The following is a 14,778-nucleotide window of genomic DNA, read 5'->3' as shown; positions in this document are numbered from 1 at the left end:
GCGACTTTAAGAGAGAGGTAAAAGAAATTGGAGGCTATTTAATTCCTTAGATTAATTAATATAGGGTCAGTTTTAGGGAAACGGCAGTAACTGCATCATTGTTGCTTTCTTTCACAGAGAATACTTTCTGGATTTTGGTTTCATGCAGGTGCAGACTCCCATGTAGTGATATTTATATATAACAGGTTATATGGAAGTGGGATGGAGGAAAATGTAACTTTGGGAAGGGTGTGCAGGGGTAGACTATTTTCATGGAAACTTTGATGTGTGGTAGTGATGAAATTGGTAAAGGTGTATCAATACCATACCTTGCCACAGGTAGCCTGCTGTGCAGCTGGAGAGAAATTGCTTTGATAATGCTTGCTGCTTGTGGGGGTAGGTGAGAGGCTGTTGACTTCATTAGGAGAACTGCCTGTAAATGGAACAGAGGGCAGTCCCAGTCTGCATGCTAGATGTTTGTCATGAAGTGACAGCAGAGATAAGGAATTAGGCAAGAAGTCTGGGGTGTAAGGCATCTTAGCATATTTGTGTTACACATGTGATTTTAATTTCATACTGAGGTTATTGGTAGTACATATGGGGTTTATGTTTTGTATTTTTCACTTTTCTAAGCAGCTAGTTTGTAGTTCTTACTACAAACAGCTTACAAAGATAAAATAGAGAAAATACATTTTTTTCCTAAACACTAGAAAAATCCATAACTGGTGCAGTTGAGTGGGAGAGAAGCTTGGACACCAGAACTGGGATTGCAATCTGGGCACAGAGCAGGATGAACTTCTGTTGGAGAGTTACTGAGCAAATGCTGAGAAATGTGGATAAAACTGCAGAGGCTGTGTGCAGATAATCAAACATCTCTTTTAGGTGAGCGAGTGGCCAGTGGAGGTGAGCTGAATATCTGAGGGAGTGGCAGAAAAGGCAACATTTTTGTTGATGGAGAAACTTCTAATTATCCCAGTACAACTTTTGATAGTGGAAATGTTCAATGCCAGTATTAGTTCACTGCTGGACAAGTTTTCTGGTAAATCTTATGGTTTGACAGGGAGGTATCCTATAAAGAAGATGGAGAATTGGTTCGAAATTGCAAAATGTTTTGTACAGCAAAGGAAAAGCTGCTACTTTTTCCCAGGCTGTTCCCACAATTGGTGCTCTTCCCACAATTGGTGGTGGGCTGGGAACCTGCTGTGGAGGTGCAGCAAGGCAAAGAACCCACAGTTGCTTGTTTTAAGGATGGACTTGTGACACTTGGTACTGAAGTAACTTGATATTTTGCATTGTATAAATAAAGCTGTACTGCAGTTAAACCACATCATTTTCATCTGATCTTTTTCTTCTGTATCCAAACAGATATAACCTATGCTTATAACCTTTTCTGGGTAAGCTTGCACTTCAAAGGCTTCATCTGGTCCTGCTATTAATTGCTGTAGTGTTTTTGAACGTACTAACAGTGTGCTGACTTATACCAGTGAGAATATAGGCCTGACTGTTTTCTTTCTAATTGTGATAAGTTTCCATCATGGTTTTATGAAGAAACAAAACCAGTAGAGCATAAGAATCAGAAAGCCATATTTAGGGGACAATATTGTGGTCCTCCAAAGGGCTTTTGTGATCTACAAGTGGTTATTACCTTGTTATTTAGGTATAACTAGCTTGGTATAGGTTTGGTCAGTGCTTCAGCTCAATGAGAGACCTATAGTTGAAAAACTGTTCAATGTATGAGACTAATGTGCACTCAATTCCCTAGGGGCTTTCCACAAATTATTCTTAAGAAGAAAACACGTTTTTACTTCCATGGGTAATAAGTCCAACTGATTTGAATTTATTTTCTCAGTTTAATACTTTTCTACTTTGTCCTCAAATTTAAGCATAATTATTTTTTTTTACCATGTACTTGAATAGCTTTTTGTACCCTATGTTATCTGTATCAACATTGCAATTACTTAATCTTGCCAGGAAGTACTTGCAATTGTGGTCATGGCCTCATTCAATGGGTAACTGAACAAAAAACTGAATACTTGGATCTGCAGCAAATTGATGTTTAAATCATAGTGTAAAGCACATAGATAAACATTTAGTATTTAATCATCTGTTAAAATGAAATGCATTTTCAATTCTCAGTTGCTTCATATCAAAATGAAAAGGTAATAAATGTCAAGATTTGATTTCCCATCCCCATCCCTCTTATAAACTGTGTTGGTAGCATCAGTTTTCTAGTGGCAGCATCTTCTTGGGAGCAGGAGGGTCACACTGGGCAGTTGAGCAAAAGCTTCTGGTAACTGGATTTGAATGGTTAAAGTTTGTGCTGGGTCTCAAAGGTACTGTCCTTCTCTGCACTGTAATTTCATGACTTTTTGTTTCTTCCCTCCTCTCCAATTAGGAAATGATGTTTTAGAGGATATTTTAGGAATGATGGGAAGCTATACTTGCAGCATATTCTTTTAGAACATGGTTCTATTTGTGTTTTTCCTCTTTCTCTTTAGCAGGTAGTCTAAGCAGAGGAAGGAAAGCAAGCTGCATACTTAAAATATTTAACAAAGCCAACATATTTATGCTGGCTTTGTTTTGCTTGTTGTTGCAGTCATGATTATTTTTCCTGTGAACTTTTATATTTGGGAAGCTGATTTTCTAGCTCAGGAAAAGTAAAATATTCCATGACCAGTTCCCTGAAAGCCATTAGTATTTTGTGTCCCAAATATACTTCCAGAAACAAAGGTCATGTTTGCCTGTCCAAGTCTAAAGCATGTAGAAGTTTACTTGATTACATAAAAACTATGGGATCTAAGTGTTTGCTCACATGGTGGTCATTACAGTGAGAGCTCTGTAACTAGATGGTGGTATAGATACGACGGTGAAACTATCACCTTATATCTTTCATTGTGTCTTTCTTCCTGCCATGATTTAAATTTTCTATATTGCATGAGAGTTTTAAAATTTGATTATTTTAACCTTTAACGTTGCATAAAAGACTAACAGTAACTCTTTTGTTTTGTAGGTGCTAAACCAAATGATCTTTAATTGGTAATAGCACTATTAAGAATGGATGTGGAGGAAAATAAGAAGAGAGATGATGTTGATGAGAATTTACAAGTTGAGTTGACAGAAGAATCCCCCAGAAGTACATCAGAAGAAAATGCTGGATGTGACTCTTCATCTCAGCAGAAAACAAGGCTTACATCAGATGAAGTGTTCAGGGACCTCGAAAAGAAAGAAAAAGAGAATGGCACAAACAAAACAGCATGTTTAGAATCAACAAACCTGGACGCTGTTGAAGCAGAGAAACCTGAAAATGTCTCCAGGAAAAGAAAGCTGAGTTCTTCAGAAGACATGAAAGATACTGGAAGGAAATTGCAAAAAGTTTTAGCTGGAGAATCATATGGTACAATACCTGGAACTGTAAAAAAGGAAGGAGTCACCAGTGGTCCTGATAGTGACATATTTAATTCAGATATCCTGTGCCTACGATACGATCTCAGATGTGCTGCTGATGATGCCATATTGAAAATTCACAAGGAAAATAAACATTCACAAGATGTGTCAGCTGCTGTTTCTGATAAATTATATTCTTCAGAAGAAATCAGTGTTGTCTGTACAGCTGGAAACATAGACAAAGACCCTAAAGGCAAAATGAGTGATCAGTGTTTACCTTCCTGCTCTGATAAGGAAAAACATAAACAAGAAAGCCTCTCTAAGCTATCCAAAGAGCAAACACAGCCTCACTGTAGTTGCATAGGTGAGTGTAGTTCAACGTCACATATGCATGTTAAGCGAGATCGTGAGAAACCCAAGATATTTTCTTGTGATCTTTGTGGTTTTCAGAGTGCTGAAGAGAGTCTCCTAAATTCTCATTTCCTTGGCAAGACTCACCTTCGACGCCAAAATCTTGCTGCACGGGGAGGATTTGTACAGATATTGACAAAAAAATCCTTTAAAAACCAGCAATCTACTGCAACCAAAGAGAGGAATGTCAGGGCAAAACCTGGGACCAATAAATTAAGGGCAAGAACTGCTGATGCAAAAGAATTAAGTATTTGCAGTGCACTGAAAGGCTCAAAAGTAAGCTTATCTAAACAAAATTGTGGCAGTGAAGTTGTTGAAATGATAGCATCTTCAAATACTCCCACTGAAAAAGCAGATACTATGACAGAAGAAATGTCGCTTTCTTCTGGTACAGAAGGAAATGATAAAATTCAAACTGAAAAACTAGGAATACCGGGACCATCAGAAAATATTTTGCAGAAAACAGAATCTCTTCCAACTACCAAAAAGCTACTTAATAGTTTACACAGGACAAGGAGATTTGATAAACTGAAACACAAAAGAAATGTTTTCTTGTTAAGGTCTTCATTTGGACAGAGTAGGTCTTCTAGATTAAAAAGGCAGGTTAGAAGAAGATACAGGTTGTTGGGGAATAGTAAGAGACCCAAATCTGAAACTCGGAGAGTACATGAAAAGCCTATCTCCAGCACACAGCTTAAACATGGTGAATCAAGCCCTGTGTCTTATACAGAACTAGAAACAGATGCTGAAAGTAATTGCAATACTGCTGCAGAAATACAAGATCTTACTGAACATAAGCCAAATACCCCTTCTTCTAGCACTGCAGGTGCTAAAGATTCTGAAGTTAAACTTATTGCTGATGATGGTGCTCTTCATACTTGCATGGATTGTGGTCATGTTTTTCACGACCAAGAAAGTTTGGAAACTCATATTGCAAAGCTTCATACAAAAAGGATCCAGTTTCATTGTCAGATGTGTAGCTATTCCTCTGGAGTCAGGGAAGACATGAAGCAACACTGTCAAGAGAGTAAACACCAGATGGGTGGTTGTAGCTTTAATTGTCAGCTCTGTTCGTTTACCAGCTTGAACGTGGACAGCCTTCAAAGCCATATGAGTGAAGTGCACAAAATGTCCCATAGTTGTCCAGCTTGCATTCTTTTTTTTAAATTGGAAGAAGAGCTGATAAATCATCAAAAAAATGAGAAACATGATGGTTCATTATTTCAGCAAGCTGCTCCATTGAGTAACAGTGATCAGACCTTGCAAGGGGTACCTTACAGTGACTCAGTATCGAACAATAGCCAAAGACTTGCAAAGGAAATTGAAGTGTCAATGCAAGCAAAAACTCCAGACTCTTCCTTCATAAATCACAGAAATGAACTAAAGCATTCTGTTCTGAGTAAAACCCAATTTCAATGTAAAAAGTGTTTTTATAAGACAAGATCTTCCACAGTTCTTACAAGACACATAAAACTCCGACATGCACAAGAGTATCACTTCCTTTGCAAAGCGTGTAATCTCTACTCACTGAGTAAGGAAGGAATGGAGAAACATATCAAAAGAAGCAAACATCTTGAAAATGCCAGGAAAAACAACATTGGACTACGTTTTGAAGAATGTATTGTAAAGGTTTGCGTTGGTATTGGCGGCATTAAATCAGTGGTGGATACTTCCATTGCTGGGAGTGGAAGTGCAGAGTTGGATAAAGAAATTATAGATGTTTCATCCTCTTCTGTGGAAGACTTATCGAGAAATAAGGAATTTGTTCTACTTGAGCAAAGGATTGGTGAAAATGAGTTGGTTTTAGCTGATGCATCCAGAGGAGGGAAGCCTAAAGGTACTATTTCTAGGACATGTACCCATTGTGGCCTTTTGGCCTCCAGCGTTACGAATTTGACTGTTCACATCAGGCGAAAGCACAGTCATCAGTACAGCTATTTGTGTAAGGTTTGCAATTACTACACTGTCACCAAAGGAGATATGGAACGTCACTGTGCAACCAAAAAACACAAAAGCCGTGTTGAAATAGAAGGATGTGGAAAACAGAACTCAGAGATCATCGTTAGCCCTGAAGGAGGTAATTTTGAATCCATGAGCAAAAAGATTAACAGCCCCATGACTGCCTTACCTGAACATGTTGAGGATGGTGGCCAGTCATCTGATTTGGAAAATTCTGTCTTAGACAATCAGGAAGTTGAGCGAGGAGATGCTGAGTTAAAAGCTACAAATGCCAGTAAGCTACCAGATACACAGCCTGGAAGGAATCCAATGAATATAAACCAACATTTGTTGCTGGAACCAGCGAGGGTTGCTCAAGACTGTGACCCAAGCTTCCAGAGGAGAGCCATGGGTGCAAATGACAACAAGTGTGTACACTGCAGCTTCATTGCTCATTCTGCTGCTTCTTTAGAGCTTCATGTGAAGCGAAAACATACAAAACAATTTGAATTCTACTGCATGGCTTGTGACTACTATGCTGTTACTCGCAGAGAGATGATAAGGCATGCAGCAACAGAGAAACACAAAATTAGAAGAGAATCTTATGTTTGTTCTTCTTCTGTGGAGGAAGCAAATGCAGCACATACCACTGAAGAAGGCACTGCTTTGCCTCAAGAGGAGCACCATCACAGAGCAGGAGAATCAAAATTTAATTTAGATGAAACAAAGTGTGCCAATGATGCATCAGAAGGTGATCATATGAATAAAAGCTTTACTGAGTGTACTGCCTTAAATGAAAATACATCTCCAGGAATCTCTAAAGGTGTCAATTCCATAAATGCAGTAGGACATGAACTTGATAAGGAGTCTACAAATGGAGGAGAAAACCCTTATTGTGAAGGATTCCAGCAAACTCCTCAGAAAGATAAAGTTGTTGAACTTGTCAAGGAAGTATCAGTTAAAGAAACAGGTACTCGTGAGATGCAGAAAAGTAAGCATGGTCAGGAGCTGCTCAACTCAGATGATGACTGCACTGCAGAAAATCAAAATAGATCAAGCCACACAAACTGCAATTCAGAAAAAGATGTGGAGAGCTTGGAAGAAAGTAGTGAAAACCCAGAAGCAGAGTGTAGAGACAAAGACAGTCTCACAAAAAAATCACTGAAGAAAAATAACCCACTTATGCTAAGTCTTCCAGAAACAAGTAGTGCAGTAGAGCAGTCAAATTTTGCTGGAAACACTGGAGAAGCAGTACAAAATAGACATAGTTTAGATGGTAACAGAAGTTTCAGAGAGGATCCTACTGGGGAGGAGGAAGAAGCCCTTATGGAAGCACAACGTGAAGCTGAAGTAACTATAAATAACAATGTTTGGGAGGCAGATGGCTCAACAGCTGAGGGCACGCAAGAAAGTAGTAATGAGGCTTTAGGAACAGTTATCAGTGCTGATGATAAAGGAAAGGCAATGCAGAATGTTGGCAAGTTTGATTCTTCTATAGTGAGGTTAAAAAGTCATCAAGATGGGGAGGCCACTGACCATTCTGCAGAAGGACAGATGTCAGGGGCAGTGAAAGCTAGTGAGCTCACAGTGACAGCAGACACTTCAACAAGTGGTGGGAAAAAGAAGAAGTCAGAAGGAATTTCCCTTGGGGAATCGACACGTATTCGCTGCGATGACTGTGGTTTTCTAGCAGATGGTTTGAGCGGACTAAATGTTCACATAGCCATGAAACATCCTTCAAAAGAAAAGCATTTTCATTGCTTACTCTGTGGAAAATCATTTTACACAGAAAGCAACCTTCACCAGCACTTGGCCAGTGCTGGGCACATGCGAAATGAGCAGGCGAGCGTGGAGGAGCTGCCCGAAGGAGGCGCAACCTTTAAGTGTTTGAAGTGCACGGAGCCCTTCGATTCAGAGCAGAGCTTGTTTCTCCACATCAAAGAGCAACATGAAGAGCTGCTGCGGGAAGTCAATAAATACATTGTTGAAGACACTGAGCAGATAAACAGGGAGAGGGAAGAGAACCAAGGCAATGTCTGCAAGTATTGTGGGAAGATGTGTAGAAGTAGCAATTCCATGGCCTTCCTAGCTCACATCCGTACCCACACAGGTATGGAAACGCTGTCATTGCAATTGGTCTCTTTCAAACAGTGAATTATACCATTGGTCTTTTTCTGCTTGTAAAGCCCTTTTATATTTCTTAGGAACTGGCATTTTTATCACCTGATAAGCCGCTGATGAAATTCAAAGTTATCTAAAAGGGTATGAAAATACAGTGATCAAAGGGCAGAAAATATAAGAACATTTCAAGTACAGTCACCCTTCTGCTTTTTGTTTCATACAGAGAGATTTTCTTCCTTTTAATCTAAATTGTAACCATTGATTGGTTCTTATATAATGAAGCAGTGGTGGTTTGAGAGATTAGTTAGCTGTTCTTTCTAACTTTCTCTTCTGTGCAGTTGTTTAGTATCTAAATTGTGTATTTCATTTCAATTAAGTGAAGCTTTCAGCATTTCAGCATTACATAATACTTCAGAATAGACATTTGATATTACATCACTCCTAAATAAATACCAATAAGAAACAACATTTTTTGTAGAAATAAGTTATAGTGGTTGGAATTGGTCAGCCTTCTTGGAAGGTGGTATGCAGTGCTGATGTGTTGCACAGGGATGTAGCATCTGATTTAGTTTCTGTGCTGATCACACTTTAAATTCACATTTATGTTTAATTTTAAGTGGAAAATATAAAAACATTTCTGTAGAAAAATGCATAAGCTGCAGTTCTAAATTTATGTAAAAATTCACTGCGATGTTTCTATAAACCTGCCATACATTCTTTATTTTAAATAGACAGCTTTTCTAAATCACTGAGCTCTGCTTAGACAAGTGGTGTCTCCATGGTTGAATTTATGAGTGGATTTGAATAATAAATTCACATTTCAATGAACATATTTTCATTAAAACTGTAAGGTTTATTTTACTGTACTTTTAAATAATGGCTTATTATGGAAGCTGTAGTTTAAATTCATGCAGTATTTGAAACTTAGTGCATGGTTACAAGGAAGAGAACAAAAAGGTAACAAAAAGAAGCATAAAAGAATGGTAATTCCTGGCATAATCCTAAAATAGTTTTGTAAGGTTTTTTTTATGAAAAGGCAAGGGCGTGACTGGACAACAAATCCTAAAAATTAATCTTGGGGAGCAGAGACATTGTATTTCAAACCTTTCAAAGTATTTTACTGTAACTGCAGCATTCATGTATACCAATAACTCACATACTTAATACTTTCAGCATTACTTCTGTCCTGTCAATAGCGTAGTTATCTCTATTGCTTCAGCTAATATCCAACTTCGAATGCAGTGTTAAGTCTTCAGAGGGATGCTCATGTTCACATGGTCAGAACAGCTGTAGAAGCCCTTAATATGCCCTCTTATGGCAGATAAAACTGAATAAAACTAAGGGGGAGGATGCTAATGGAGCTCTCTTTAGAATTCTTTATGCAACTGTCTGGTCAAGACATGTTGCTTATAATTGATGTGTCCATTACTTGAATTCTCTTGTAATTATAGTCAATAAGTCTTGTAAATGTGTTAAAGCTCACTAAAAGCATACAAATTCAAGAACAGAGTAAGGCTAATAATTTAAAATAATCAATGTAGGCATTTCAGCACTTAATTTCCCTTGTGTGTTGATAGCTGATCATTCTTAATCCATTAAGATTTATTTAGTCGTTTACAATGCAAAATAGGTTTGCACTGGTCACTTGTGCCATTTGAAAATGTCCACCAGGTTAAGTGCAGAATGTAGTCCATTAGTCTTCCTTGACTATATGTATTAATTGCATTTAAAATCAAGTTAATGTAGATGTGAAAGTGAGGTAACTATCAATATATGACAAAGCAACCCTACTTACATAAGTTACATCATTGATTGTAACATTTAGTAAAAGTTAGTGTACTTTTTAACATCTTGTGTGTAGGTCTTATCATGGAGTATATTTTTACTGTGATTTTGGATAGCACTAAATATGCAAAGCAAAGCGAAAGAATACATTTAATTTTGCAAGTCATTTTTTGGTGCAGAAGTATAGAAGGGTTACAGAACAGAGTTTTATCTGCCCTCTTTCTCACTGAAACTTTAAATGAAATGGTTTTCTTATGCTTTGCTTATTCACATAAATAGTAATGTGGAGACTTTTATTAATACTTAATGGGAAGAAGGCTTTCTCTTCCAATCTGTATTTTCCTGTTTGTGGTTCTCTTCTTATAGAACCTTTTCTTCCCATCTGTATCACAGTGGATGCAGTTTAATAGCAAACAAATATGTTTAGGTGATTGGGAGCAGTGGCAGAAGGAAATGACCTACTGCAGCAACTGTATGTAACATTGGTGAGGCAAAGTCCACCATTTCCAGCTTCTGACGTATCCCAGGGTAACAACAGGTGCATAAAAGCACAGCCACACATTTTCCCATTTATTATTCTGATTATATGCTTTTAAAAAACTCTTTCATCAGCATCTGGATGTGCATAAATAGGTTTATATACATGTGTATGTATGTGTAACCATCACCAACTCCTTTCCTTTTTTTTTAATTGAGTAATCAGTGATGATTTGAGGTGGTGGAGGGAAGGGAAGGGAAAGTTGCATAAAGATATAACTAATAATTTCCATTAATAGAAAAAGAATGTTTGAAAATACCATTAAATAATGTAGGGGATTTTCACATTGCAAATGAAAGGAAAGCATTTCTGTAGAGGACCTAACAAGTAAATCCATCACATGTTGACAAGTGAAAATGAGGAAGTGCAAAGAAAAATAAAAGGAGTAGTAGAGGTGGAAGACTTTTTAGTTTGCAATTGATGGAGGTCCCATAAACTTAATTAACAATCAACATCTGAGGAAAAATCACCTGCACCATCTATATTTCTTTTCTCATCAGATTTCTCAGTTAGTGGCAGTTGTGCCCAATGCAAGTATGCTGTATTACTCCCCATGTCCTAAACCTAGGAGGAAATGGTTTGATGACATTTCGTGTGGTTCTGCTCACTTTGTGTTGGGCCTGAGCTACGAGCACAGCAATGCCTGCAGGTGCAGGTGATGTTGCCTTTGGCTGGCCTAAAGCTGCAACAGTGAATTTTTTTTTATAGCTTTGGGTCTTTATTGTCCTAATGTAAAGCAAGGATTATGGACTCAGTTCTTTTTTTACGAAACGGTAGAATGGTTTATGTCTGCCGGACCTGAACTCTTAAATTTAGTCTTATTTTCAGTTTGGTGTGGTGGTGTTGGTTTTTGTTTTTTTTGTTTTGTTTTTTTTTTTTTTGTTTTTGTTTTGTTTTTTGTTGTTGTTGTTGTTGTTGTTTTTGTTGTTCTGTTTTTGTTTTGTTTGTTGTTGGTTGGTTGGTTTGATGTTCCACCAATTGTTAACAGCCTTATTGTTTCCTGCTGCCATCAGAAGATGTACATTTGTTTTCCATGCCATAACTTGTGGGTAAAGTAGTTTGGCGGATTTTTTGGCTTTTTTTGGATTTTTTTGGCTATTTTTTTTGAGTCATTTGGTTGAAAAGATGATATAGTGAAAGCATTTTTCCCTTTTTTTTTCTGAGAACTTAAAGCCAAATGTGAATCCAGTATTATCACAGTTTAGAACAGCATAAGAGAACCACTGAAGTTGGTGATAAGTATAGCTAAGAAATGGTTAAATGTTTTACATTGTTTCATACAACTTTATGGTAAATACATTTTTTTTACCATTAATTTAAATCATAGTCTAATGTCTTCATTTTTAGTATAAAATTTTGGGTTGTTCCATCCAAGAACATACTGGAACAAATTTGGCACCAGCAACCTAAAAGGGAGATACACGGCTTTTGTTTCAGGTGATAAGTACCGACTGGAGCCTGCCAGCACTTGAATTTTCATGGAGTTTAAATGGAGATGTTAACAGATATTCAGCTCTGGATCTGAGAAAAAAAAAAATCAAAAGCCCTCAAGGCCTCAGTGATTTTTGGATGAGAGCAGTCAACAGAATAATACATTTCTGTATTGTCAGCACACTGTAGTCACGATTGGTCTGAACTCGAGTTCTTCACAAAGGAGTCATGTAAATGGAAAACAGCAAAGGTCTTGTATGGAAGCCCTGTGGGACACCTGCAGTAACAGAATGAGGAACGAATTTACAATTTAATCAGTAGGAGAGAAACTAAGGGACATAGGATAGAATCCACTTGGTATTAGAATTCTATGAGAAAAAAGAGCAGTATAAACACCAATAGATTAAAAAAAAAAAAATCTTCACCTGTGGCCTTGTTGTTATTAATTGTCCAGCTAAAGATCATAAGTTAAAACATCAACTTTTAGTGGTCTTTTAATGCAAAGATAAGGTTTTATTTTTTATTTGCCCTGGTCTCTTTGTAGAATGCAATGTTGATTTGAAATGTCACCAAATTAATGATTAATTCAGTTTTATCAGGATCATTTAAATAAACTGGGGTTTTTTTCAGTGTGATGGATAGAATGTGATTGCTGTGAGCTGCAGTCTGAACCTGCTTTTGACATTTAAACATATAAAGCTGACTAGTTATAACCATTGAGGTGCTAAATATATTTTACATCTACTTCCAACAGTAGAAATGGAAGTATTAAGAGATCTGGCTTCATTGTCATTGAACTGTGAAATATTCAACCTTGTCTGCCTGTGCTTAGTACTGTTGACTTTTTTATTTCAGTTAGAAGATTAAAATTAAATGCTTCATTTTTCGTTAGCTTTTGGGAATTAAATTGAAATTTAAGACTCTAAAATTTTTTACTAAGATCCTCAATTTCACCAGTGGATTCTTGGAGGATGTTCTGTTTTCAAGGGCAAAGTAAAAAGGTTCATTGATCAAGTATGATATAGTGCAACATTTTTCTTATCAGAGCTCTTTATGTATATTTATTAAAGATCACATATTTCATATTATGCTTAACTGTATTGGAAGAAGTACTTCACAAAACATATACTAAACATAATATGGAGACTCTTTGACCATATTGTACTTACTTTTAACTGCAACTCTCTGATTTTGATTTATTGATTTAAGGATTTAGTGGTCAGAAAATTGGAAAGTGCTTCTAGAATGATGTTGCTGCATAATAACCTGGGGACTGACATGTGCCAGATTTAACTATGTCAGTAAAAAAGACAGTTTTTCCATCTTGAGAGATGATCACTGTTAATTAGGATGGACAAATAATTTGACTTTTTGCTGAACTGATGTGGTACAAGAAATAGGTTGATACTTTTTCCTTGGAGAAATAATTTCAGAGTTCTTTGGTCTGCAGCAGACATTTAATATTAAAGTTTGTTCTTGAAATAAATAATAGCCAAAATGTCAATACTTCTGGTTTGCAGAATAATCATAAATTCTTGACCATAAAACAGTCATAAAGGCATAATATTTTATCCACTGTATATTCATACATTGCATGTCATTACAATAGCTAGGTGATGAATCATTTGCTGTGTGTGACAGAACAAATCTGAAATACCAATGCTAATGTGAAATCTATTCAAAGTTGGAAGACTTGTAATATTATTTTACTTTAAAAATATTTGCTAAAAAAAGAGAATGTTTTGCAGTTTAAACCAATACCAGTCCACGTTAAGACCATTACCTGAGTTTCAGCATCTGGCCATTGGAAAAGACATAGAACAACTTTTGCCATCTTTTTGAAATGTCATCTATCTATTGTATTTTCTGCTCATTTTAATATATTTTGTGGATTTTAATGACAGGAAAAAGACCAGATTTAAAGTTAAGAGAGTATTTTCTGTGATCTTGAACTTGAGGAAACTTTAATGACTAATGTATAGAATGTACTGTCTGTGTCCTGGGAGTTATAAATTTATGTACAAGACACTTTTTTTATTAGGTGAAAATCTCAAACAGGTTAAATGTGGGATAGGTTTTAAAAAGGTTATTTTTCCTCAGGAATTTTTATTTCTTTAACCATGGGTGATATTTTATTCTAATTCAACTCATATCTTATGCTAAATTTTACTTAGGATCAAAGCCATTCAAGTGCAAGATATGCCACTTTGCAACAGCTCAGCTTGGAGATGCCAGAAACCATGTCAAGAGGCACCTTGGGATGAGGGAATACAAGTGTCATGTCTGTGGGTGAGTAAATTGAAACAGTCTCCACCATGGTTAACCAGGAGGAGAGCACAGAATATGCATTGTTTCAGAATTGAAAACTGTGATGTGAGCAAGAGTGGCTAAAATTATGCATGCATATCCTCCTTTCCATTGTTATGGTAAATTCCTTAAATACAGTTATGACATTCTTTTCCCACTTCTAATCCTGCACTGAAGATGAGCAATTTTATGGGCTACAAGGTCAATTTGAACCTGTAATCTGTAAATTGACTAAATTATAGGATGTTCATTCACATTGCCAGGGAGAACTGTAAATTCCATTTAAAGACATAAAAAATATATAATATAGACTTTACTGTGTGGGGTTTTTTCTTTTGCTATACTGTTATAATTTTAGTACCATTAACAGATTTCGGGACTCCATTAGGGTTTTCATTCTTTATGAAAACAAAACAGAAGACAGATTTTTCAAACAAATGGATCTAAAATATTGCAGGCATAAGACTTTTAAAATAAATTGAAGTCTTTTATGTGTTCTTGTGTTCCTGTTTGTTACCCAAAAAATCCTGTTTTTCTTTTAACAATCGTTATTTCCTTAGAAGGATCGTTCATAATGTTTAATTGTCCTTCAAATGTGTTGCATTTAATAGGAGGCATTGAGACTCCTTAATGCAAAACTAATTAATTTAGCAGAAATGTTTAAAAGGTTTTAAAATGCCATGGCATATATGGTACATCATAGGACATTCAAAGTTGGATTTTAATACCCTAGTTCTGATTAAAAATATATTTTAATGTTATTATGCTGAAGAAATTAACTAATATATGCATCATATAAAAACATTTTACGGAAACCTATGTAACCTGCTATAGCAGTCTTATGGCTAATGTGTAGAAGAGCACAGGTTCAATTAGATGGTGCT

The 14,778-nt window shown here is 36.4% G+C and overlaps 1 protein-coding gene across 1 annotated transcript in view; it reads left to right on the top strand.

Moving 5' to 3' along the window:
• The first annotated feature begins 2,994 nt into the window (after window positions 1–2,994).
• The window catches only part of ZNF407 (zinc finger protein 407), a 308,143-nt gene continuing 296,359 nt past the window's right edge, over window positions 2,995–14,778 (top strand). The window contains exons 1-2 of the mRNA XM_005419354.2: window positions 2,995–7,822; window positions 13,762–13,876. Coding sequence (XP_005419411.1) covers window positions 3,034–7,822; window positions 13,762–13,876 — 4,904 coding nt within the window. The 5' untranslated portion in view covers window positions 2,995–3,033. The remainder of the gene's footprint in view (window positions 7,823–13,761; window positions 13,877–14,778) is intronic.

This window comes from Geospiza fortis, unplaced genomic scaffold, assembly GCF_000277835.1.
Source record: "Geospiza fortis unplaced genomic scaffold, GeoFor_1.0 scaffold206, whole genome shotgun sequence".
Lineage (NCBI taxonomy): Eukaryota > Metazoa > Chordata > Aves > Passeriformes > Thraupidae > Geospiza > Geospiza fortis.
This window is presented reverse-complemented; position numbering and strand designations above follow the sequence as displayed.